The sequence below is a fragment of the Stegostoma tigrinum genome, unplaced genomic scaffold, assembly GCF_030684315.1.
Source record: "Stegostoma tigrinum isolate sSteTig4 unplaced genomic scaffold, sSteTig4.hap1 scaffold_99, whole genome shotgun sequence".
Classification (NCBI taxonomy): domain Eukaryota; kingdom Metazoa; phylum Chordata; class Chondrichthyes; order Orectolobiformes; family Stegostomatidae; genus Stegostoma; species Stegostoma tigrinum.
The window spans coordinates 978498-1004312 of NW_026728822.1; the positions used below are offsets into that span (position 1 = coordinate 978498).

Here is a 25815-nt window from a genome sequence, read left to right on the forward strand (position 1 = left end):
TAAAATAATAGCATCACCATTGAAGCATCCAAAACACTTAGATGGGAAATTGTTTTCAGATCAATATTGAGGTTATATTTCTGGACAATGTGGCTCTGGTAAAATTGCTCAAGAAATGAGTTAATCTCCTCTACCCCACCTCAGCACTTCTCTGTGTTCCTCCTTCCTGCTTCAGCTGCACCCTCCCCACAAACTTCCTCCAAGTTCATTGAAGTGTCCTCCAAATGTCCGTAACATTTGAAGAAATATGTCGTCGATTAAGAATGTGACCTGCTCCCCGTGTCCGAGCCTTGATATTTCTCCCATACAATATTGCCATTGAATAGTTTGCATTTTTAATTATCTAATTTGGCCATTTGCCATGTGTATTCATGGAGTCAGGCACTTTCCCAAGTCAGAGACCTGGAATTAATCCTGAGCTTATTCTGTCCAGATCTTTAACTAAACTCAGAACTGTTAAAGGAGCAGGGTAGAAAAATGATTTTTTTTTCAGCAAAACAGCCACTGGTGACTAATCTGACCTTAAGCTTCAGTGAATTTGAGCAATGACAAATTCCTACATCAGTGCTCCGAATCAAACTTTGAGTTACAAGCTGTGCTTGTGAGAGTTGAATTGTCAATAGTCTGTAAAGAGCTTGTGTTTCTTTTTCAGAGATGAGGAAGTTAAACTTAAATCCTCTCTTTTGGGATGTTTATTGTCTGTCCCAGTGCAGAGGTTCTTTATTTGACATCTTTACACCTCATCTACTGACTCATTCCCCCTCTCAGCCAAAAATCCCAGTGTTGATAAGAGTGCCAGAAATTAACATTATGATAATATGCACAAGTAAAATGATTTATTTGGTGTTTTGTGACCAGTTGCAGCTGTGAAAATGTTGACATGTCACACTGTGTGGTGGGTAGAAACCTAAGTTTGTCAGAAACTGAAGGAGTAATTGACAAGTAAATTTGATGTGACGTCAGATTAATCCTGTTGTATGGTATTTGGGATCTAATACTGTGAAAGGAAACTGTTGGGATTTGCTGTAAGATTATGTCAGGGTTGCCTCAGGAAGATACCCCAATTGGCAGTGCAGTGAGCACCAATCCAGACAATAGCAATCACATGAAGCAACTGCTTGACTGCTTCTGCAATGTTTGGCTTACTTTGAGAGATGGGATAATGTTGAATTAGCATAAAGCTTTCAAAGCTTTTCAATGGTAGATTGAATTTTCCTTGTCTTTCAGTATCAAGTTCTTGCACAGCGCAGGAACGGCTTTCAACAAGGGTGAAATACTGAAGAAATGGTTTTCTCTCCTTATTGCCCTGCTCTGTCTCTTCCAACCCCCACCACAGCACTGCCTCAATATGAAGACCTGTGGGCATCCTGTGGAAGTCAAAAGAACCTGCTCTCAAGACTGTGATTTTTTTGTGTTGAATTGAGTTGGATTTAATTCTGGATGAGTTTGCCTATTCTAAATGACTTAATTTGTCCTCTTTGATCAATTGCAGTTTTGGAAATGTTGACAGTGCAAATGGTGAGGAAAATGGAAGTTGTGGTTCTTCAGGATCCAGCGAAATAATTGCTAAGTAAGTTTAACTGCATGCATGACAAAGTGAGTCATTATTCAGAATATGACAAAGCGGTAGGAAATAGCTGGGGAGCTAGCAGTTTGTGCAATGTTGTACAGCCATCAAATGGTAATAGCCCAGAGACAATGATTTGATAATGTTTGTACCAGCTCTCAAAGAGGGACTTGCCTACGTTCACTCCTAAGTCCTTTTACTGTGTAATACTGCGAAACCTCTCCTTTCGAAAATTGTAGCTCACTTTTGAAGACCTCAATTGAAGCTGCATCCACCACACTATTAGGCAGAGCTTTCCAGTTTCTAATGATGCTATTTTTAAAAAAAATCCTTGTCACCATTGGTTCTTTTTGCTGATCATCTTAAATCAGTGTCCTTTTCTTCTTAAGCCTTCTGTCACAAGGAACCGATTGTTCTTATCCATTCCAACCAAATCCCTTATAATTTTGAACACTTTTAAAATCACTTCTTAGTCTTGTCCAAGAGCAGCCCAAGCTCCTTCAGCCTCTCCACAGGGCTGTCTAGTTTGTCATCTCTGGTAATATTTTTTGTGAATGTTTTGTGCACTCTCTCAAATCCCTTCCTGAAGTGTGGTTGGTAAATACCAGAGTTGAGGGGAAATCAGGAGGTTTTTGTTTAATCATGATTAGTCAGAACATATTTGTTTTTCATACAATGCTCCAATTTTTAAAGTTCAGAATCCTGATGATATCTTCAACCTGCACTACCACTTCTATAATTATTGTGCACACACACACACACACACTATCGATCAAATATCAGACATGGATCATTTCAGGAAGCACCATATCATAAGATATTTATTTTGGCTACAGAAAAGAGGAAGGAACAATCCAGAATAATTTTGATTTGGAGGAGGTCCAACTTCAAAAGGAGCAAGAAGGCGTTTGCAGCAAGTAAGGTTGAACACAAGTTCAGGGTAAACTGCAATGAAACAGCAGTCTGTCTTACAGAAGGAGGTTGTTTAGTGACAGTGTCAGAATGTTTCCACAAGCAGGAAATAGTGTCAAATGGTACAAATGATGAGGGTTATTGATGACCCCAATGTGTACCGAGTTAATTATAAGTAGTTCAGAAGGGAAGTGTTGAACTAAATGATGCTGGCAGCTAATGTTAACAGGGAATCCGAATGTCGTCCTCCATTGTGAGCAGTGAAAGGGTCGCAAAAGTGGGGCTAATGGTCATAAATCCACTGTTTAATCTTCACAGAGGTAAGGGCCTGGCTGAGATACTATTCAGAAGAAGTTGATGTCCAATTCACGATGAAAAGTAAATAGTTGAGACAAGGATGAGCTGAGGTTGGACAGCATTTTAGAAATGTGAAAATAAAACAACTGCAGATGCTGGAAAACTGAAACGAAAATGGAAATTGCTGGAAAAGCTAAGCAGGTCTGGCAGCATCTGTGGCGAGAAAGCAGAGTTAACATTTTTGAGTAATTTGAACCACTGAGCTTTTACAGCAATTTCTGCTTTGATTAGAACGGCTGGTTGTCCCTGGTGTTGGTAACTCAGAAGGAAGTGAATTGTAGACAACTGAGGATACTGAGAAAGAAAAAAATAGCTTGAGGCTGCAGTGGCACTTTGCACAACAACCTAATGCTGTTTGAATGCAGGGGTGGTATCAGAGGACTGGAGGATTACAACATGTACTATGTTTATGTTCAAAAGTGTGTGGATAAATCCAGCAACTAGATTCATCTTATTGGTGGGACAGCATCACAGGAACTGTAATCCCAGTCTCAAGCAAGAATACTTGGGGAGCATATGGGCTAACATTTTATGCTGACTCAGAAATCTTCACCATCTGGTGTGTAACCTGTTTAATAAAACCATCTGATGGAGGCTTGTAATTCTGAATCTTCAATTTTCATGGGTATTTTACTGGATTTAACTGAAGATGAAAGGGTTTGCTTGAGGTGTTTTAAATTGTTCTTCATGTTCATTTGCAGCTGTGAAAGCATTGAGTCTGAACACTGTCCGAATTCTGATGAAATTCAGAATTTAAGTTCACCAGAAAAGGGAGCGACAGTCAAGAAGTGAGTTTGATCCAAAATGTGACCATGTTATGCTTCATTTGCAATACAGTAGTGTATAAAGGGAATGGCTGGAGAGCTGGTGGCCATAGGTTGGATAATCAGAAATCTCTTCATGAAGGCAGAGATGTTTCCATGCTGTATGACTCTGTAACACATACCACAGAAACAAAAACACGGATATCATTCCAGATCATGGCACATTGATGAAGAAACAGCTTCTGAGTTCTTTGCCTATTCTCTCCCTAATTCTGAGGAACAAGCAATACAAAGCACAAGCAGCAGTTGCGTGTGAAGGTGTTGAGTTTATCTCAGACTGAAATTTCTGGACTAGTAGCAAATGTAAGCTATTGAAGAAGTGGCTTCACTCCTTGCACCTGCTCCTTTCCCCTGTTACCACCAGCCGCCACCACTGCTGGTGAGCTGCTTTGGCCCTCAAGGGCATTTCTGGTAAACTTCCTGAGGAAATTTAAAGAACGTATTCACTATTTTATGCAGTTTTACATTTAGAGTGTGACCTTGTTTCATAAAGTTAGCTGATCACAGTTTGGGATGCTGAATTTTGAGACTTCATTTTTTTATTTTACGTCTGGCAACCAATTGTAGACCTAAACACCATTTCAATTTGCTTTTTCTTTTGTGGTTTATGATCAATTGCAGAAGCATAGACTTCAACAGATCAAGCTTTCTGGAAGAATATAATTTCAGTCCTGCAGAAAAGGAAACACTAATGAAAATGTAAGTTTGATTTGACATGTAGTGAAATTGTATTTTCAATGTGAAATTTAAGAATGTGAGAAGAATTGCTGGAGAGCCAGAAAGACCTGTAAAATAATGTAGAGCCTTTGTCATGAAGATATAAGGCACCCAGAACAGGATGGCAAACGGCACTCCAACCCATAACAATCACATTCAAGAAGCTAAATAATAACTGAAAGAATCACGGACACTGCAACTCAGGGACAAAAACAAAGTTGTTGGAAAAGCTCAGCATTTCTGGCAACATCTGTGAAGGTAAGAACGGAGTTAATGTTTCAGGTCTGTGTGACCCTTCCAGTTCAGAGGGAGGGTCGCTGGACCCAAAATATTAACTCTGTTTTTGCATTAAAGAAGCTGCTTGCCTTGCATGTCCAATGATTGCATTATTCCTAGAGATTGGCTTGTTAATATTTTTCAGTGTAAATCATCCAAAATTCTTTGTCTTTTGGAATTGTTTGTCGTACATTATCACGCTTTTGGGGTTGTTTATCTCAGATTGTCATTAGTCTAGTTTGTGATAATGATGCATTATTGCAGGAATGGTTTTCCTCTTCACACCACTTTATTAGAAGTTATCCTGCAAACTTCCTGTGAATAGTTGAAACCAAATGATACCGCTATCTAGAGCAGTCAGATACTTGGCAAGTGGTTTGTTTGTGGTGTCCTGACTTTGGTAGCCCTCCGACTCCATGCTGCTGTTGTACGTTTTGCACATAATCGATCTTGAATTAATACTTCCTGAATCTATGAAATCCAAATAATCTCGTGAAATCATTTTTCATGTTTGAAGTTTGTCAACGAAGTGCTTTCAAAGATATTTGACTGTAGAAAGCATCGCACAAATGCATCTCTAGCTGGAATTCTAGTTGTTTTTGAGCTATACCAGATTGCTGAGGTTGTTTTACTGCTCTGAATAAGATTAGATTACCTACAGTGTGTAAACAGGCCCTTCGGCCCAACAGGTCCACACTGTCCCTTGAAGCATCCCACTCAGACCCATTCCCCGAACACGAAGGGCAATTTAGCACACGGCTGATCCACCCAGCCTGCACATCTTTGGACTGTGGGAGGAAACTGGATCACTTGGAGGAAACTCACTCAGACATGGGGAGAATGTGCAAACTCCTCACAGACAGTCGCCCAAGGCTGGAATCAAACCCGGGACCCTGGAGCTGTGAGGTGGCAGTGCTAACCACTGAGCCACCATGCTGCCCTGCATGACACTTTGGCAGCATGGGATTAAAGATGGGATTATTCTGGTTTGTCTGGCCGTTCGATTAAACTCTGTGTTTTTTGATTAAGACAAAAGAACACTTATCCAATAGATTTGAGTGCTGGACTGGACTTGGGGACTTTAAAGTTTGAAATTCTTATCTTTATATATACAGTGATTTATTTTCTTTTGTGCATGGTTTGTTTATTCATTTATTTTGTTTTCTTGAGTTGATATTGTTTGTCATTTTTATAATCAAGAAAGCCAATGCCTGAAGGGCCCAGCACAGATAAATTACTTGTGAGCAAATACAAAGGCAAATTTTTGCAGTATTGCATTGAGAAAAATGGTCAATTTGAGGGAGTGAGGATTTTCAGGGAATATTTTTACTTCAGATGCAATAGCAAGCGTTCACAACTGGGCTGCACTGAAGTTTGAAAGAAAGCTCAAACAATTTATGAAAAATGCAGCAAAGGAAAAATCCCTCTTGTTAATCAAACAAATAGGACACAGTTGGCCAGGCAGCATCAGAGGAGCAGGAAAACTGATGTTTCGGGTCTGGGCCCTCCACCAGAAATTTTCTGAAGAATGGTCCAGACCTGAAATGCCAGCTTTCCTGAGCCCCTAGCCTGCTAGCCTGCTGTGTTCATCCAGTTCCACACCTTGTTATCTCAGACTCCAGCATCAGCAGTACCTACTAACTCAGAACACAGTTGGGATGCCTTGTGCATTGCTATTCACTCTAACCCACCCAGTTGGCTTTTTGGGTAAATGAAACAAAGTTTTAGAAATCTAAGCCACAGGGCTTGGTGGTTATCTGGACATTTTTCTCCAACACCTAGCTATTCATGTCTGGATGAACACAGCTAATTGTGGATACCAAATTGGTCCTGATTAATTTCACAATATTCCTGTACTAATGTCTCAAGAGACATATAGGGATGAAGTGTATGAAGGAACCTAAATTATCCTGATCCCCGATTGAGGACAGTGTAATCCTCATGAAAGTAATGTGCTGGTTTGGCATGTTATTTGGTATGTTAATCTCCTTTTGAATTCAAGTTTTTTGGGTTGAGTAATGTAGAAAAATATCATTTTTGTTTTCTACAGAATAGTAGCTTACAACCTGTCAGTTTGACATTGAAGAAAACACAGATATTTTGGGGGTTGAGTAAAAGCATGGTCAAAACATGGTTTTAAAGGAACATCTTGAGTGAGAGCAGAAGTGGCAGGAACATATCCAGTGAAGTTGTCATCGATGAAACAATTAATCTCAGATGCGCAAGTGGCCAGAATTGAAAAGAAAGACAAAAGTGCACCTGTACATAATTATTTCAATTCTGGAAGACTCTAATACTTTAAGAATACACTTCTCTCCAGTGCCATTGCAATCTAAGTTTATGTTGTGCTCGCTTTAGGAAATGATCCTTTTAGGTGGTGGAAGGATGATAATGAGTAATTAAATGAAATGATGTTGTACACTGCAGCTGATTAGAGGCTTCAGATTACTCAGGAGGGATGTAGTAACTTGTTAATGAATCTATTGGAAACAGAGACTTTAATTCTAGTGGGACGACAGAAAAGTGTTTTGGGTCAAATTTTGGACTCTGCACAGTACTAATTAAGTTCTACCATATTGTCAGCAGGGTAAGGGCTCTTTAGCTCAGCAACCTATTTCCCAGCCACGAAGGCTTTCAGTAGGATATGGAATTTTTTGGTTTTGTGATCTTTTGAATTGATTTTTCTTTCTATATATTTTTGGAGGGTTACTGTTCGAGTGTTTGTAATGTGATCGAAGCATTTCTGAAAGATTCAGGACCAAATGAGCCCAGGCAACTTCCTTAAGTCACATTTCCAGTGTGTTTCAGTTAGTCACTGTTTCCGAGAGGTAACATAACAAATAACATTTCCACAGCCTTGTCCCTCCATCTCTGCAATTTCCTTGTGTCTACTTCAGACGTTTCTCTTTTTTCCTGTCCAGTTTCACTTTTTTGCCTATCCCAGATTATGTTTGTCCTGTTGTTACCAGCCATGGCTTCAGCTGTTTAGACTCTAAAATCTGAAATGCACAGTATGCTTTTCTCCATTTTTTAAAAAGCTGATTAAAAACTTCACCTTTTATCAAGCTTTTCATAATTCTTCTGACCTCACTGAAAAACAATCTCTTGACATTTCCAAAAATGAGTCACTTCATTTCATAATTTGCCATGTTCACTAGTTAATATCATTCAGCATCTTAGCAGTGTGGGCCAGCTGTGTTTTTGAATCATTGCAAAAGAGTACGACCTATGCCAACTGACCTGAAAGCAGATGAAGTCAAAATAGTCCCTCCAGTGTAAACTATTTCTAAGTCGTATATCTTTCTCAAACAACAAGAGGCTATTGCTGCATATGGCACTATGGCTGCCTAGCACTTCCTACACCAACCACTGTTTAACAGGAGTGGAGCTGTTAAAGTCTGAGTGAAGCCCCAATGTCTGTGTGTAATGTTTCACATCATATAATTTCTGTGCTGTAATGATCTATTATGAACGGACTCAAATAAGTGATCATCTGTTTCAGTGTAGGGCTGCAGATAAGGAAATTCCAAATTAAAAACTAGAACAGCACTTTCAGTGTAAAATATTCCATGTAAATTGGGGATGCCAATCAAACAAATGTTTACTTTTTGGAGTCTTTGGAACATCAAAGGTTTCTTCTGCCTATTGCATCATAGACCATAGCTGCAACTCAGTCCATGCTGGCCCACGTTGTCTCTCGGTTGACCAATGTCTGAACTTTAGATTTTTTTTCGAAAAAAACTTTCAATTCTTGTGTTCACATCCTTTCACGTTCTTATTTTGCTTTTGTCTGGAATTATTTTAAGTCCCAAACTTTGCTTGGTACATTTCTGTTCTGCCACGTCCAGTGTGCTGTGTACTTCTTATTTTTTTCATCAGCCCACCACCGTTAGTGCTTCTTCCTGCAGATGTATAGTTTCTTCCTCTAGACATCACCATCTCTCGCCTTTAAGAAACTCATGAAGAGTCACTATGACCAAATGTTTGGACACCTGTTTGAATATCTCCTCCTTTGTCAGTTTTTGAATGGTTAATCTGCTGTGAAGTGCCCTGGGGAGTTTTTCTGTGCAAAGGGTTCGATTTCAGTGGTGTGATGACTTCTCTGTGCCGCTGACGTCTTGTTGCAAAAAAGTAACCATTGATTTACCTGTGAAATAATGCTACGTGGCCTCTCAGTATTAGCCAGGCAGGCAGTTAAAATAAGTGAATTGAAAGCTGACTATGTTGGAGTATTTCATTATTCATCCTCAGCTGGACCCAATTTATCCATGTTACCGAGGTATCCAACTGCTGGCAATGCAACTCCCAGAACAAAGCCAAACAAATCATCATTATCCTTGTGTTTTTCTTTGTTCATCTGATTTGTCCCATTTGACTTTTATAAAGAAGATTTTTTGTTAAAGCTCACTTTCTCTTTACTAGCAAACTCTAAACACCAAGAGGTCCTGCTGGTGTAATAAGTAACCTCAGACACATGTGAAATCACTTTATACGTGAGCCTTAAGCTTACTTGTGCAATCTACCTAGAAGAAAACTTGGAAACATGGCCAACTTGCAGTTTCCATCCATGGCCAGCGTAATTCGAACTTGGACAGTTATTTCTTCATCATTGGGTCAAAGTGCCACACAGCCCCCCTCTGATGGCACAGCAGGATCACCATTGCCATGTGCACTGCAGCAGCTCAAGATGGCAGCTCATATCTCCTGTGTGAGCACGATGACCCCATATTCCAACTTTAATCTATTGCATTTACATTTGTAGAATTAGAAGCTTTTTTCCCACACGTTTTGCTTCCCCGATAAACAGATATAAACTCTGACTTTATTTCCAGTGCTATACCTGAAATTCTTGAAATCTGGCTGGAGGAGTCTGCCGAAGACTTTCGTCAAGTTCCAACTTACTCTTGTCTCCGGAAGGTACTTTGCTACTTGAACCAGACAGTGCCGGGGTCAGATGCTGAACATCGGGCCCAGAAACTCCTGAGTCGGTTTTTGGCGGAGGAAACAGCGGAGAAAGAGATGTTCAGTAAGATTTATAATTATGTTGCAAAAATGTGGTTTTAATTCAGGGTGCCTCCCTACAAGTTTGTGTGCGGCTTGCCCCTCTGTCTCAGGATTTAGTTCATTTTGGTTTCCTTTGACAAGCTTCAAAATTACTTCCAAATTTTTGGGTAAACGAAGTTAATTAAAATTATTGCTGAATGATTACCCCTGTACTACATGATGTACAAGACCAAATTCTGCATAGATTTGATACTCTAATATGGTCCGCTAAGACCCAGCAGCATGTAATACGACTTTCTGGACAATTTCCTTTTGAACTGTTGCCGTCAATGACATTTTATTTTATAATCTGATGTAATAAGTTTGCAAGTTATTGTGAAACAATAGATTGTGATTCGGAAGATTTCCTAAAGCTAGAAATTGGGATGGGAATCTGTCATTAAATACAATTTCTTTTGCAATTGAGATGCTCCCAACAAGAGGATTTCAGTGCAATATCATATTAATTTCACCAAATCTAGATTTCGAAGTATGAATATTAGATAACTATTGTAAACCAATGCATGACTTCTATTCACAAGTTTGTGAGATATTTTAGAGCAGTGTGAACTTTGGGCACAAAATAAATGTCTATCTTCACTTGCACAGAAGGCTACCGTAGAAGAGTTAGATTCTATATTGGAGAAGAACACGACCAAACCATCGAACAAGTTGACGAAAAGCTCCTGTCCTACCCATCACGCTTCATTGCAGAGCAGCTGACTTTTATGGATGCTGTGAGTAAACAGGAATCTGGGGCCCAGTCATTCTGAATAAGATATTTCAGTCAGCAGTAGGCATCTGAATCTCTCTGTGTTGTTTAATGCTATTACTGCTCCACCAGTCGTTATAACTGAATTCCCTTCAAAATGCAGTCTTCCAAGATGTTAAAATGTGTTGTTTGACGTGTAACTTCAGTATCTCGCTTGAAATACCTGCCAACTAATACTTCAGCACTTGTCATTTGTTTTGAATGAACGTCATGTGAAATAAGTGACCTGAGAGAGCACTGAAAATCCTTTGTAACTTAGTGTTGAACCTTTACAAAATGAATAGTATTTCAGGGTAAAAGTTTAATTGTTTCATCATAACAGTCACTGTTTCTTCAAGAGTCCAGTGATTTTGTTTGAAGTATCCAGGATGGCAATTTTGTTGTTTTCCCAGAATCTTCTGGAGTGGAATCAGCCACAGGGTATTCCAGTCTCGTCTGCAAGGTGGCTTGATGTCTACCTCTAAAAAATGAGACTCGTAGTTGCTGAATCAAAATTTGAGTTATGTCAAAGTCTGGTCATAGGCTTAGGCTTGAAGTGGAAGTTCAGTGGTCTGTGTGTCAGCATTGGGTGTGACTCTAGAATGTAAGTAGTCCTCTAGGTCTCAAAAATCCCAAGCATATGTTAGTGTTCAGAACAGGGGTGCAGCGATCTCATCTGGAAGTGACCACTTTGTCAAAAGTTGGTTTTGGTTATGGGATAAGAGATAATGGGAACTGCAGATGCTGAAGAACCCGAGATAACAAAGTGCAGAGCTGGGTGAGCACAGTTGCTCCTAAGATGCTGCTTGGCCTGCTGTGTTCCTCCAACTCCACACTTTGTTATCTCAGTTTGTTAAGGGGCAGCTGCTTTTCTGCACAGAGTTCCAAAGGTAACAGTCTGTTTTCACTGCAGTTTCTGTTGCATATGTGTATGTATATACCGACTGGCATTTAGAGTCTAATCATGTGACATAATGATGACAGCAGCCATTTTTGGTGGGCAGCAACCTCGTTGGGTGTCTGTCGAGGAATGTAGCTGCTTTTCTTTTGTTGAATCATAGAGATCTGCAGTGAGGGCTGAGAGTCTTTTTTCAAATCAGTGGTTTGACCTGATGAATCTCAAAGCGGTTTTTTTTGATCCTCATTGCCAGTTCTTTTTTTTTTCCTTTACCGCACAGGTCCAGGGGGCTGAAGCATTAAACAGCAGGAGTTTTATTATGTAGTTTGCTGTCGAGGCAGCAGGGTTACCCTAAGCTATTCCTTGCCAGAAATGATCGATGACATCATTGTGACGTGATCAGACTGTTAAAAGTGAGAGCCCACCATGCTTGCATAAACATGCAACAGTTTCCCACTCGATGGTTTCTGAGCATTCCATTCTATTCCAACCTGTCACAGCCAACTCTGGCTTTGAAAGTGACGAGACTGACAAATTTCTCCATTCTGAATGAGTTTACGGGGATCTGAAGGAACTATTTGCCAGCTGTGTTAACTTTCACTGTTGGGGCATAATTGTTGATGGGAGTTGCTCATCTTGAAGAGGGAGACAGAAGGACATTATGCAATCTGAATGGCCAGTTGACAAGCTTGGACGTTTGGCAATATTCGTGTTCAGCATGAAACCAACAGTGGGGAAGTGTTGACATTGAGATCTGTTGAACCAACAGAGGGCCAGGCTGCCATTGTGTTCTGTCAACCTGCCTTGGTGCGAGAAGTAGACATGATGCAGGGCTGCTATACTGATGCCCAGCCTGTCTAGCCTGTGGGCCACCAGGGCTGAGCATCTGTAGCAGTGACTATTGCCAGCAGAGCCATGCATGATGGTGTGCGTGGAGCCCAGTCAGAGTTGGGTGGAGATAACCAGTGATTTTAAATCTAACCTACAAATAGGAAGCAGATGACTGAAAATTCGAGGGTTTTGATCTGTCTGAATAGCCAATGTGCGCTTGTGTATCAATGTGAGTTTTATGTAGCCAGTCGTTGACAATATAGCACGCAGTTTTAATGTACAATTGCAAACTAGCAGGACGAATGTACCCATGGACGGACAAATCTTGTTTGTCGTTCATTGCTAAAAACATGGCACGACTGATACCTTTACCCTTTGTTTCCTTTTTATTTTTGATCAGGATCTTTTTCGGAAACTTGTGCCCAGCCAATGTTTAGGGTCCATCTGGTCTCAACGAGGGAAGGAAGAAAAACAGCATCTGGTATCAACCGTCCAGGCCACCATTACACAGTTCAATAATGTTACAAAATGTGTCACCAGCACCATATTAAGACCTCAACAGCTGAAACCACGGCAGAGGGCTAAAATCATTGAGAAATGGATTGATGTTGCCCAGGTACACTATTCTTTATTGGTTTTTAGCCTTTGTGACATGTTAAAGTCCACAGTGCATGAAACAACCATGGTGGAAGAGAGCAAGCCATTAACACTATGTGTTGATATGTCCAAGGTTTGAAAGCCTCTTGAACTGGCAAGCAGAATACTTTTCTGAATAAGAGTTGAATGCTTCATGGAAAATCCTAGCATTCATAATTTCTGTAGTGCTGGCTGCTAATAGTTCTTGCCTCAGTTTACAGTTGCATTGAAGTATTAATGTATTTTTTTCTCATCAAAAATATTTATGTGGATAAAAAAGGCAAACTTATTTCAGATTTTTACTGGCCCTTCAAAAATGAAGTTAGTTATTGGGCATTACATAGTGTTATTTGCCTCCCTTCCAAGCTGTAATCAGTCTACGAAACAGTGTACATTTTATTCCCAATGTTCTGCATTCTGTATGCCTACATGACGGCACTTCAGTAACTTGCCTGGTTGTCTGTTTCTTATGTGTTTGCCAAAGGAATTTGTCTCAGCATGTTAGTCAGCAATCGGTAAAAGAGTGAGGATGGGCTGTCAGATCTGATACCAGGTTTGTACTTGTCGCCAACATGTGGCATTCCCACTCGTACATTTGGAAAGGATCAGGATAGGAACCGAGTAATTAACTAATTAAGTAAAGGAAGTAATTGATTCTTACTGATTTTGTAATCCTAAATTGCACTGGATTTTGCAACAAAACTGTACTTTCAATGTATTTTCCCGTATACACGTGACAACAAAATATTCATTGATTACTAAGGTTTGGAATGAAAGTTCACAATAATTCTGTTGCCAGCTAATTTAGAGAAGTCTGGTTTGGGTCTTGGCAACACTGCCTGCATCAGTTTTGACTCGTTAAGAGTCTTGAGGCATTAATGGGACCTTGATGGGGATTTGAAAGTCTGTCTCCAGTTTTACAATATGGAGCAGTTCAACCGAATGTAGGCTGACACCCAGTCGTAGACATGGATGAAAGGCTATTCTGAAGAGGAATCACTTGATCACTTGGCTGACTTTTCTAGTTCTGATTTTGAGTTTTTACAATAGTTGACAAGGAGTGGCTTCCATGTTGAAGTGCCCTCCGTTACTTCCATTTTACTGCAGCAGCTTTATTTCCCTGAAGCCGGAAGACTCTGGGCTTGAGAACCTACCTGCTGGCCTTAATCAGATAAGGCACTTATGATTATGCCAATTGACGCACCTCCAAAGAAATCCCAAATGGTGTGATCACCCTGCCCCTCCCTGGCCTTCCTCCCCAAGCAGAAGTGGCTTTGAGACCTGATAACAAACACTTGCAGGCTTCCTCCTCGTCTCCACCACACCCCAAAGTACACATTTGGGAGGTTTGATTTGATCCAGTTTTCTCCCTGCCTCCAACAGGTTGGGGGGGTGGTGGCAAACAGATGAAGGACATTCAGCTGCTAATCTATGTAAGATTAGTTAACTCAGTATCAATAACGTAGTGACTCATAAAAGTAGACCCAATTTCCTGATTTGTCTGTTTTCCCTCGAATGAGTATCTCACGTGACTGGTCCTGCCCTCCTATTCTGTCAGATAATACAACCTATCATTCATTTATGAGCGAAATGTGATGGATATAACAAAGATGATTACCCCGCCTCCACCCCCCTACCTTCGCGACTTCTACCACTCAGATGTCCCTGTCTCAATCCTACTCATTTTAAGCTCTCCTTTGCTGTCAGTAATCATATCTAACCAGTCACAGGCTGGCAGCAAGGCAACTGAAGAGGTTGTCTCAGAGGGATACAAAACGAATATCAAGGTTTGAGTTGCCAAGAATCATGGAATTCTTTCCCTCAAAAAGTTTGTTTGTTAATGCTGTTATTTTCTCAGCTAACATTTTTCTGATAGAACCTTTTTAAAAAGTCTGAGGTGTTGGGTAATGGGGAGTCACTGATTTTTCCACAGAACTCACGGCTTTTTTTCTCTGACAGGAATGTAGGATTTTGCAGAATTTCTCGTCAGTGCATGCAATTACTACGGCATTGCAATTGAATAGTGTGTTCAATTTGAAGAAGACTTGGGCAGCCGTGTCAAAGTAAGTCATTGTTCAGAAAGAGCCATGTAATTTTTATTTAACAAATATGAGGTAGGAAATTGCAGGTTTGACCTCCAGGTTTACTTGCCCAAGTGATCTTCACACGCTCGGTGCATTAACAGGATTACCAGAGGCGCTACAGTGCAATCGTAACAATTGGCTAATTGGCAGAATCTTTCATTCTTTCACGAAGGAGCGAAGAGTTAATTTGTTTAAGTGGAAAAAGAAAACTGTTTGGCAACTCGAAATATTTAACTATCGTGTTCAAAAACTGATCTGCTGTTGGATGGAACGTAACACAGTTTCCTGTGGATATGCTGTGATGGGGTGATATAAGCCGGAGGTTTGTGTGGGATACGAAAATACAAAGACAACAATTATTTTAATCTCCCAAGAAAGCACTCTATAACACTTTGAAGTGCACACCTGTAGTTTATGTTCGTGTGCCTCAGACCATTTGATCATGGTTGTTTTTTGTAGGCAGCTTGGGAATGAAATCTCTCTTGCTGCAATGAGATTCACCAAAACGACTGCACTCAAGAGCTTTTGCGGCACAATGGCAGTATCCCCATCCCTGGGTTTAAACAATCAGGGTTCAAGTTCTACCTGCCCCAGAGATTGCCAAAACATTTCTGAACAATTTGGCTAAAATAACTATACTTATTGTAAAAATGCTTCACTGCCATTCACTGTCTGTATTACTTGCTTATTTGTCAGGTTCCTTATCAGCTGTTTGTTATCTTGACTCTATTCTGTCAAGAGTAATGTGTCTCATTCCCTTGACTAGGAGCAGTAAGACAACATTTGAAGACCTTTCAAATAATGAAGAAGATAACTTTATAGCAAGTAGAGAGCTGCTAATGGAGGTAAGGTGTTGCACTTGGCGCAGTGTGACTATATTCAGGGCATGATCAATAGTTTCCAGTAAAATATCTGCAATGAACTCAGTTGGTGACTGAATGCTTACAGATTCTGTCAATCAATACTGCAACAGGAATATGTGTATTGCAGTCCAGGTGGTCTGGCTTGGCTCAAGTCTTCCAAGATTGTTTTGCCATGATTCTTACAATTGCTGATGATATTGCAGTTAACGTTTTAATCAACATCTAATGTGGTTATGCTGCAGTGATGCAGCCTTCATAGATTATCTTTCTCTGTGTTCATTATCTTGGAAATTTGAACTGAAGCAATGTCTAAAGTGCGATATCTGCCAATTTCTTTTTCATTTGCTTTGTACACTTCAAGGGCCTTGTAATTAATAAAAGCCAAGGCAAAACATTAAGAGATTTAACTGGTTCTCATAAGTGTTTTTACTCAATTACCATGTCTTCCTTTTATTGTTCTCCGCAGTAAGAACTATTTGCTGCGTAGGAATGGAGAGATATTCATATCTCTTTGTTCGTTCAGTATTTCAGACATCAACTATCTAGTTTTACTAGCGTGGACGAAAACTGACAAGTTTCTAGCCATTCCTCCTCACTCCTTTTATCATGCTCTTTGTCCACTCATTTTGCTCCTGAATTTGATAAAAGAACAAAATAATTGGTCAGATATAAATATTTTGGTGCCACTATACCAAACTAGTTGTCCAGCTCAGAAAATATTCAAAGTTTTCTTATTCTCTAAATCATTCTTAGATGGAATTGAAGCATTTTTAAGCTGGTATTTGAAGAGGGAGAAATGCAGTAATCATGCTCGCATGTTGTCAGTTTGACAGACACTCCATGTTTCAAACTGCTCAATGTTCCAGTTGCAGTGAACTATCTTTTTACATTGCTTTCCAGATGTTTGCCCCAGAATTTCTACTGCCCTGCTGTCACACTTTGTTTATTGTGTGTTGTGATTGGTGCACTGTGCAGAATTTCAACATATTTTTCTGATCTAGATTGAATCTAAAAGTAGGTTTGCTTTTGTAATCAAAAATGTGTGCTCTGCATGATGATTGTTTTTGTGGTGCAAAATTCTGTAAGTATACAGGGGAAAATGTGAGTTCATGATTGGACAGTTGTATAACTTCCATAAAGCTTTCTCCCAGATTATGCGGTGAATGACAGTGCATGGTTTGCTAATCTTGCAGCATCTTACACAAATGTGCTTTGGCAATGGTGCAGGGCACCGCAATAGTTCTTGCTGTGAGTACATTAATGTTCAAGACACAAAAGCTCCAACTATGAACAGCAGGTTCACAGATGACACAAGAATTGGAGCGGTAGTCAGTAGCAAAATGCCTTAGTTTCTCTGCACACATTGTTCCAGCTGTGGCTCAACTAATGTTATTTACAGTTCCGTCATTACTTCTTTGCTCTCATATTCAGGCAAGTATCCAATGTTTTATCAACTTATCCACAGGTCCTCCTGCTTTCAAGAATATGTTTATGCACACACCAAGGTCCTTCTGATCCTCTGTCATCCAGACCCAAAACATCAACTTCCCTGCTCCTCTGATGCTGCCTGGCCTGCTGTGTTCATCCAGCTCCACATCTTATTATCTCATTGAACATATATTGTCCTGACTTATTAGACTCCCAAAATGCTTCACCTCACACTTTTCTGGATTGAATTCTATTTGCCTCTGTTCAAGCCTACTAACCAGCCCATATGTGTAACCCGAGAGACTAAGGCTTTTTGCTGTTTACAACCGTCCAATTCTTGTGTCATCTGTGAACCGGCTGTTCATACTTGGAGCTTTCGTGTCTTCAACATTAATGTACGCACAGTAAGAAATATTACTGTACCCTCTGGCATGCTGCTGGATGAAAGCATCAAGTTGCCGAAAAGCCCCTCAAAAATCGCATTTACTTCCTGCCACAAACCCAATATTGGTTCCAATTTGCCAATTCCGATAGATCTCCTAGGCTGTTAGGTTCTTAACCAACCCACCGTCTGAGACCATTAAATTTTTTCTTTGGGTAAGAGAGGTGTCTATGAAAAGACATTGAGAAGAATTATATTCTTGAGTTTAGAAAAAAATGACGTTTAAACTTGTTGAGACAAAGTTTTGGAGATCTGGTGAGGTAAATTGTTTTTATCTTCAAGCGAAATTGCACATTACGTAGAAAATTTCCAATCTCCAAATGATGAGGTTACACAAGTTTGGTTTCCAGTTCACAGATCAGGGATCAAACGTTGAACTTGCCTGGCCTTTATAGATCTAACTATGCATTCCACTGTGTAACTGTCTAAAATTTTGAGTCCTAAATTTTGATTCTAAATAGATTTAGTTGTATGATCAAGGGAATAAATAAGACATGGAGTAGTAATTTTGAGAAATAGGACAATGAGTTCACAATGGATTAAACAAATTCACTCTCTTTTTCTAGGATATCGTTCAGGGAATTGTGCCGTCCCTGGGAACTTTCTTAACAGAATTTTCAGCGCTGGATTCGGCTTTCCCGAATTGCCATTCAGTAAGTCTCTCTTACAAGATTTGGATTCCTTATTTGCTGATGAGTGCTATTATTATGGTTTCATTGCAAGCTGCTTGTAGATGAGAACCAAAGCAATAAAAAAACAAATGAGTTTGATTAATAATCCCAACCAGAATAATTTGATCCTTTGTACTGTGAATCAAACAATTTGTAAACAATGGAACATGCAAATCACTTTGCAGTTAATTGAATATGGGTTTAGTTTTCCAAAAGGTTGGATAAATTGCACATCATTTTTATTCTGTACAGGTAAATTGGTTACCTGGATGTCACTGCCTATTGAGCAGTTGAACAGCTGAGAATGTCTTCAGCTTGGTACTGATCTACTTGACTGGAGCAAAGGGCTCTATGTAGTGTCCAAGATATGACCTGGTGGTATGATAGATCATTTGTGATTGGCCTTTGACGATTTACTAAAATGGAACCAAGTTTACAGAGCTTGTATTTCACTTCTGATCTTTTAAATTTCATGATCTTGTAGGACTGTTTGACCTTTGTACATTTGAACTAATTTTCTTTGTCCTTGTCTATCTCTTACAGAATGGCTTGATCAACTTTGACAAGAGACAAAAAGTTAGTACTGAAAATTGCACTGTGCAAAATGTTTGGAATTGTATGAAAGGGGAGAAGCATGCCTTTCAATCTTGTGCTGCTTTATTTGCTTGATGCGGGTGTAGCGGGGGTCTACAACTGCATCCTAAATGTATATGGTCACTAATAAATCCAATAAAGAATTCAGGAGATGCTTTGTGGCTCAGAGCAGCCAGATTGCAGAAGCTGCTGCTACCAGGACTCGTTGAGAGGATGAGCACAGATGTATTTGAGAGAAAGTTAGATGTCAGAAAGGACACAACGGCATATTTAGAGTTTGAAGCAAGGTGGGAGAGGTGTAAAGATCAGCATGGAGCAGTTCAGCCAAATGGCCTGTTTTTGCCCTGCTAATGTGCTGCAATTTGCCTTTGAGCAGTCACAGCCACGTACAGGATATGCCAGGTGTTATGTGAATGAGGATGTTGTTCAATTAATCTCAGTGCCATGGAAGCTATTTCATTATTGAAGACACTGGGTAAACAATCTCTCCATATTAGTCAGTATTTTCCTTTAGATGAGAGGCATCATTTCGTCATGGGATGCCAGAAATTGAGGGAGTACAACTGTTTGGATTCTCACTGACTGGGCACTATTTTTTACTCCATATTTCTGAATTTGGTAATACCAAATTCTCAAACATCCCTGTTGTCACGGCTACTGTTGAGGGTGTCATCAAATCCCTATAGTGTGGAAACAGGCCCTGCGGCCCAACAAGTTCATAGGGCCACTCTGAAGAGGGTCCCACCCAGACCCATTCCCCATGTCTAAATCACTGAACCCCAAAATATCCCTGGGCACTACGGGCAATTTAGCATGGGCAATCCACCTATCTTGCACATCTTTGGACCTTGGGAGGAAACCAGAGCACCCCAAGGAAACCCACTCAGATTGTATTTTCACCTTGTACTGCAACATTCAGCAGGCAACCTGAGAATATTAATTTGAGTGGAATTTGACCTTATGGCAAACAATGAAATTTTGCTTCCAGAGCTGTAACTTGAGGTCCCTATGAATAGAATAAGTTCCGATCAGAAGCAGCTGATGCTGAATTTGCCAAACTGGGCCATGTGATGTAAAATCAGCTGGGTGTTAAAATAGGCATCCAACGCTGTGTGACTCCAATTCACCAGCTCGGAATGTAATCTGTCAAATGGCCCGCCATTTGTAGTAGCTGATGTGGATGTAGTGAAGTGTTTCTTTTCACTGACCTGTTGACAACTGGCACGCACTTTACAAGTTGGCAGTAACATGTTGTCAGAGTTTGACTTAGAAAGGTCTGCCCCTTTTTACATGTGAAATTGTGACAAGATTCAACCAAGAAGCCACTGTGGTTGAAAGAAAATAGTCCAGTAACTTCGAGCTGCTCATGGTCCATTCAATTTCATGGTGGTGCAAATTTGAAAAATTAACTGAACATTTTCACCGTCTGTCTTGGTATCAGTTACTATAGATCAGCCACTTATTTTGTACTTGGCAGACTTCCTTTTGCTTGGATGAACGATCTTTCATAACATTTCTTGTCTTCACCCTAAATCAGCTTATGGTTCTTAAGTGAATCATTTTTTAAAAATAATCCATCTTTGAAGCGCTGTTTTGGGAATTAGTGTCCTGAAACCATCCTGGATAATCTGTACAGAAATTTATCCTTGAAAAGTCACATTTGTGTCATTTATTTCCAAAGCAGAAATATTTTTGTGACATGATGTACTGTGCACTTTGAATAAAGTTATCGATGCTGTTCAAAATACCACGGACTCGGATTTAGCAGGAGCAATTATAGCAGTTTAAACTTGCCTTAACAGCTCATTATTTATTTGTGTTCTTTCAGGAATATGAAATAATTTTGAGTATCAAATCCCTGCAGTTTGCTTGCTCATCTTACACCCTTCGTCCAAACGAGAATTTTCTAGACTTGTTCTTTATGCAACAATACTTAAGTGAGGATAGCGAGTACGTAACTGGTATTGTAGGAGTGTGCAGGTAAAACAGTTAAGGGTTGTGTGTGAAATCTTCTCTAGTTATAATTGCTGTTTAATGCTAGTGAGCTGCCAGTTTACTTACTGTCTTCCTTTTCCTTGGTTTCAAAGTTTTGACAATGAATTCTGACCTATGAGGATAAAGCCAGTTGCTCAATGAATCAATTCTGTTGTAGTGCATCAAAATGCGTTTCAAAGGTATATAATAGTGCAGAATATACTACCACTAAGCCAATGATTGCAGGAAAATGCAAAAAACTTGATGAGTGACCAATTTTAGCAACATGTCCAAGAGCTCCTGTTCTGGGTGCACCTACAAATCCAGATGTAAATTGTACCAGTTTTGAGAAATGTTTCTTTTCCTTCCAATTTCTTTTCAAATACATAATCCTATTACTAACATAAAATAAACAATAACCCTACACAATTGGTCAGCATTTTAAAGTATCTTTCAATGGCTGCCTAAAAACATCATTCCCTCATCTCGAAATAGCCACAGTATATTTTTAATAATGCAACCAAAAATAATCTCCAACTGAAAAACAAAACACTTTGCCATTCCTGGACCAGAGTTGATTAAAGAACCAGATTATATATCACTGAAACTATTTTTTAGTTTTGACAGAGCAGGCTTTGTAATAATTACATTGTTTGAAAACAGTTTGCTTCTTCATAAATTGGTGGGCAGAAGTTATTATTTAAAATGTACCTGATGTAGCAATTTACATTCCTGCTTTGAAAATCAAAGCTCACTATTAAGCCCATCCTCAGGCTATGGATGACCATGTGCAGCAAGCACCTGGCATTATCGTCAATTCCATCAGTGGCACAGTCAGTATTGGGCCAACTTCAAACCTGGTATTTATTTATAACAGTAATTACAAAATGTTACCGAAATTCACTTTGCATGGATCATAAGTTATATTTAAAGTTCTTTTGGATCTCTCGGATAGTTTGGTTGATTTTCGGACAGTTTGTCTGAAAATATCAGCAACAGAAAGTCTGGTCAAGAGATATACTCGTAATTTTACTACCTCCAAGATGTGGCATGTGGTGTTTTAGTCACCGGAAGTGACTGATTCATGACTAACTTTCATTGCTTGACATTGTCTGTACATTCACATGACAGTGTGGATGAGGCCCAGAGAAACTCCTGTATAACTTTACAACCTATTGTATCACCTTCGGCACTGGAAGTTTGATTCTCATGTTTTCCAGTTAACTTTTTTCAAGCCCAGTCCTCGTTAATTTTTTCTGTACCTGCTGTAGAAGTTCAAGTATTTTGTTCAATTCCACGTGTTCTGCAAAAAGACTGAGGGGGTTATCGTCTTGGTAAAAAATTACGCAAAGGAACTGCAGATGCTGGGAATCAAAAACACAAAGAGAAATTGCTGTAAACAATCAGCAGGTCTGGCAGCATCTGTGGAAAGAAAGCAGAGTTATCTTGCGGGTCTGATGACATTTCTTCAGAACTCTTATTGTCTTGATCTGCTGTTCATAAAGCAGAAAAGATCGATGTGCCTACAGTGAAAACTTTTGTCGCTCATTACTCTAAGTAATGTTCAGTGTCCTCCTGCCTGAAAACACGTGCCTTTTGCAAACAAAATTATCATTCTGCAATTTCAAATCTATGTAAATGATTGATTTTGCCACAAAAAATAAGAATATTGAACAAAAGCATCTGATTCTTTTTGAATGAATCTTGTCTGAAAATGTTTATTTGCCACCCTGCAGCTCCTCTGAACTCGAGAAACCGCCAAAGCCCAAAAAGAGTGTGTTTAAACACCTCAGCTGGTAAGTATCCCATGTTAAGCACCGCAAATATCTCATTATTTCCTTTATTATTGGGATGAATGGACAGAAAGGTAATTACATCTGTTCCTTGACACATAGAGACATTTGATGTGTGGTCATTATTGCTTCATTGGAGTGAGATTTTTTAATAACTGTTCGAGTAATTTGAGATGATGCAAGGAGTGGTGCTGTTATTCTCACCTCGTGCATGTGTCTAGTGTAGACTGATTGATAGAGATTCTTTGCTATGACCATGAGTGTAGAATGTGGACCTGTGATGAGCTTGGTATTGCCTAGCGATTCTCATTTATTCAGAGAAGTTTCTGCACCATGGCTAAATTTCACCGGAATAAATTTGTTTATGAGAGACAAGTAAGCAAAAAAGGTCTTACAGTGAATTAAATTGGCATATTTGTGGGCCTGTATAATGAAAACTAGCAATGTTTAACAATTTTGAGTGAAAAATCAGATTTGTGTTCTACTTTGTGGGTCAGCAGGCAGCAGAAATATCTTCTGTTGAAAAATTATCAGCCATGCTTCTCACATTTGAAGCTCCACCTCAAAATTACTATCTCAATGGAGTCAAGTTAGGTAAAGGAAAAGCACATGAGATCTAGGCGTTCTTGTACATCAGTCAATGAAAGCAAGCATGCAGGTACAGCAGGTAGTGAAGAAAGCTAATAGCATGCTGGCCTTCATAACAAGAGGAATTGAGTGTAGGAGCAAAGAGGTCCTTCTGCAGCTGTAGAGGGTCCTGGTGAGACCGCACCTGGAGTATTGTGTGCAGTTTTGGTCTCCCAATTTGACGAAGGACATTCTTGCTATTGAGGGAGTGCAGCATAGGTTCACAAGGTCAATTCCCAGAATGGCGGGACCATCATATGTTGAAAGATTGGAGCGACTGGACTTGGAGACTTGAGTTTAGAAGGATGAGAGGGGATCTGATTGAGACGTAAAAGATTATTAAGGGATTGGACACTCTGGAGGCAGGGAGCATGTTTCCGCTGATGGGTGAGTCCAGGACCAGAGGACACAGTTTAAAAATGAGGGGAAGGCCCTTTAGAACAGAGTTGAGGAAAAACTTCTTCACCCAGAGAGTGGTGGATATATGGAATGCTCTGCCCCAGAAGGCAGTGGAGGCCAACTCTCTGGATGCTTTCAAGAAAGAGATAAACAGAGCTCTTAAAGATAGTGGAATCAAGGGTTATGGGGATAAGGCAGGAACAGGATACTGATTGTGGATGATCAGCCATGATCATAATGAATGGTGGTGCTGGCTCGAAGGGCTGAATGGCCTACTCCAGCACCTATTGTCTATTGTCTATAAAACTCAAATCTCTTTCCATGTAGGTGACATGAAAGTATGTGTTTGTGTTGTTGTGCATACATGTGTAAAGACTTCAAAGTTATTGTTTTTGATAATTTTCCTGAGTTGGGGATATTATCTTATATTTCTGTTCAATAGGTAAGGACTGACCAGAACTCAGCAAAGTCAGATTTTCCACCACCTCCCCATGTCGAGTTTCAGAGAAGCAAAAACATGCCTTGTTGCTGTGTTGTGCCTTGCAGTGATCTGGACTGTGACATGTGACTATTGTTATATAGAAACCAAGAAAGAGAAGGGAAACACTTATTCACTTCCTAGGATATCTTCTCTTTACATGAGTGTGGATGTTACATGGATGTGATTTAGGCTTCCGTGGCTTAATTGTGATTCTCGAAGTGCAGGCAATCAACATTGCGGCATTATTGTGCAATCTCACATTTCAGCAGCCATCTGCTCTTGCTCCCTGTACTATTTAATGCCTAATATACCAACAATCGGGATTTTCTGTGTGGGAATTTTTTTATCATGCCATCTGCTGTACTTCTTTTGGGAGTTTTGGAAAATTTTCGATGTTAATCATGCAATATAAATGCAAATTGCTGAATAGAAATCCTAACGTTTGCAGTACCAATATACTGAAGGCCAAATTCAGAGTACACTGTCCTACCTTACTAAGTGTTGTATACAGTTTTCTATCAATTATCAATGGTGTTACTTTGTTTTACGTTTTATTTTTAATAAACTGCGGCTTTCAGGATGAAATTACATACACATTAGCATGTGGCCAGGTTGGGGGAAATTTTCCACCCTGTGGGTATTCAAATCCACATTTTGCCTTTCATGAGATTGAGGTTGGTAGTAGGTTGAACAAACACTGCAAAAAGCCCAGATTCTTGTGCCATTGGAATATGCAAACATTGTAACCTATTCATATACTCCCTAACTATTAGACAATGTAACGGTGTTCAATACTAGTAATGCGAGCTCTTGGTATGAGTGTGCCACTATTAACTTCTCACAGGTCAAATGTGGCGAACATCAAACTCCTGGTACTCACATCATCAATATACCTTCATTCTAGTTTAATTTTTTTAAACAGTTTCTCTAGAATGCAATGACATTTTCATGTTTGTTGTGTCCCCTTTCCCTTGTGCAGCCTGTTTTCAAAGAGAGGTGTTAAAATACACAACACTCAAACTAAAAGCTCTGAGCAGCGAGCATCCCTTCAGAATGAGGATTCAGACGACAGCATTACCGCAGCCAGCATTTTATCCGATTCCAGCCACTTGGAAATGGAAGAGCCGAGCACTTCGCAAAAAGCGCCGGAAAAGGTGAGACAGTGAGGCACTCATCACGTAAAATATGTTGTTCTTGGAGACTCTGGTTTGTCTAATAATGTCGAGACCCTTTTTTTCTTCTTTCTTTCCTTCCTTTCTTCTGCCTTCCTGCCGTCTATTATCCTGACTACACTTTGGCAGTCAAGAGGATACAAGGGTACTCAGTGATACCGTCCCAGCCACTGGAGCTAGATGGCTGCCTAGCCAATCTCCTTCGCCTTTCTTTTAAGAGCTATTAGCCGAATAGCCATTTTGATGTTTCAGCCAGACTGAAATCCTTAATGTGAATGCCGTTCCACCAAGCATCTTCATAACTGGCTGCAGCCAGCAATTTTCCATCCCAGGTCCCACTTGCCAAAGTTGGGTTACTTGCTTTCAGAACGAAGGCAAGACAGCTGTGCAATTCCCAGCAAAATTCAACCTTTGTGCTGGTTACTGAAGCATTTGATTCCAGAAAAGGTATTATTCGCTCACGAAGTGAGAGCTG

General features: G+C 39.9%; 1 protein-coding gene across 1 annotated transcript in view; it reads left to right on the forward strand.

Annotated features, from left to right (window-relative positions):
* Nucleotides 1–25210, forward strand: part of LOC132209481 (ral guanine nucleotide dissociation stimulator-like 1) — a 60408-nt gene extending 35198 nt beyond the window's left edge. Inside the window, exons 11-23 of the mRNA XM_059644526.1 lie at nucleotides 1493–1570; nucleotides 2404–2484; nucleotides 3538–3624; nucleotides 4282–4359; nucleotides 9486–9679; nucleotides 10306–10433; nucleotides 12577–12792; nucleotides 14772–14875; nucleotides 15663–15741; nucleotides 18196–18282; nucleotides 18844–18876; nucleotides 22605–22664; nucleotides 25148–25210. Of these exons, the coding sequence (XP_059500509.1) occupies nucleotides 1493–1570; nucleotides 2404–2484; nucleotides 3538–3624; nucleotides 4282–4359; nucleotides 9486–9679; nucleotides 10306–10433; nucleotides 12577–12792; nucleotides 14772–14875; nucleotides 15663–15741; nucleotides 18196–18282; nucleotides 18844–18876; nucleotides 22605–22613 (1174 nt within the window). The 3' untranslated portion in view covers nucleotides 22614–22664; nucleotides 25148–25210. The remainder of the gene's footprint in view (nucleotides 1–1492; nucleotides 1571–2403; nucleotides 2485–3537; nucleotides 3625–4281; nucleotides 4360–9485; nucleotides 9680–10305; nucleotides 10434–12576; nucleotides 12793–14771; nucleotides 14876–15662; nucleotides 15742–18195; nucleotides 18283–18843; nucleotides 18877–22604; nucleotides 22665–25147) is intronic.
* The last annotated feature ends 605 nt before the right edge of the window (nucleotides 25211–25815 follow it).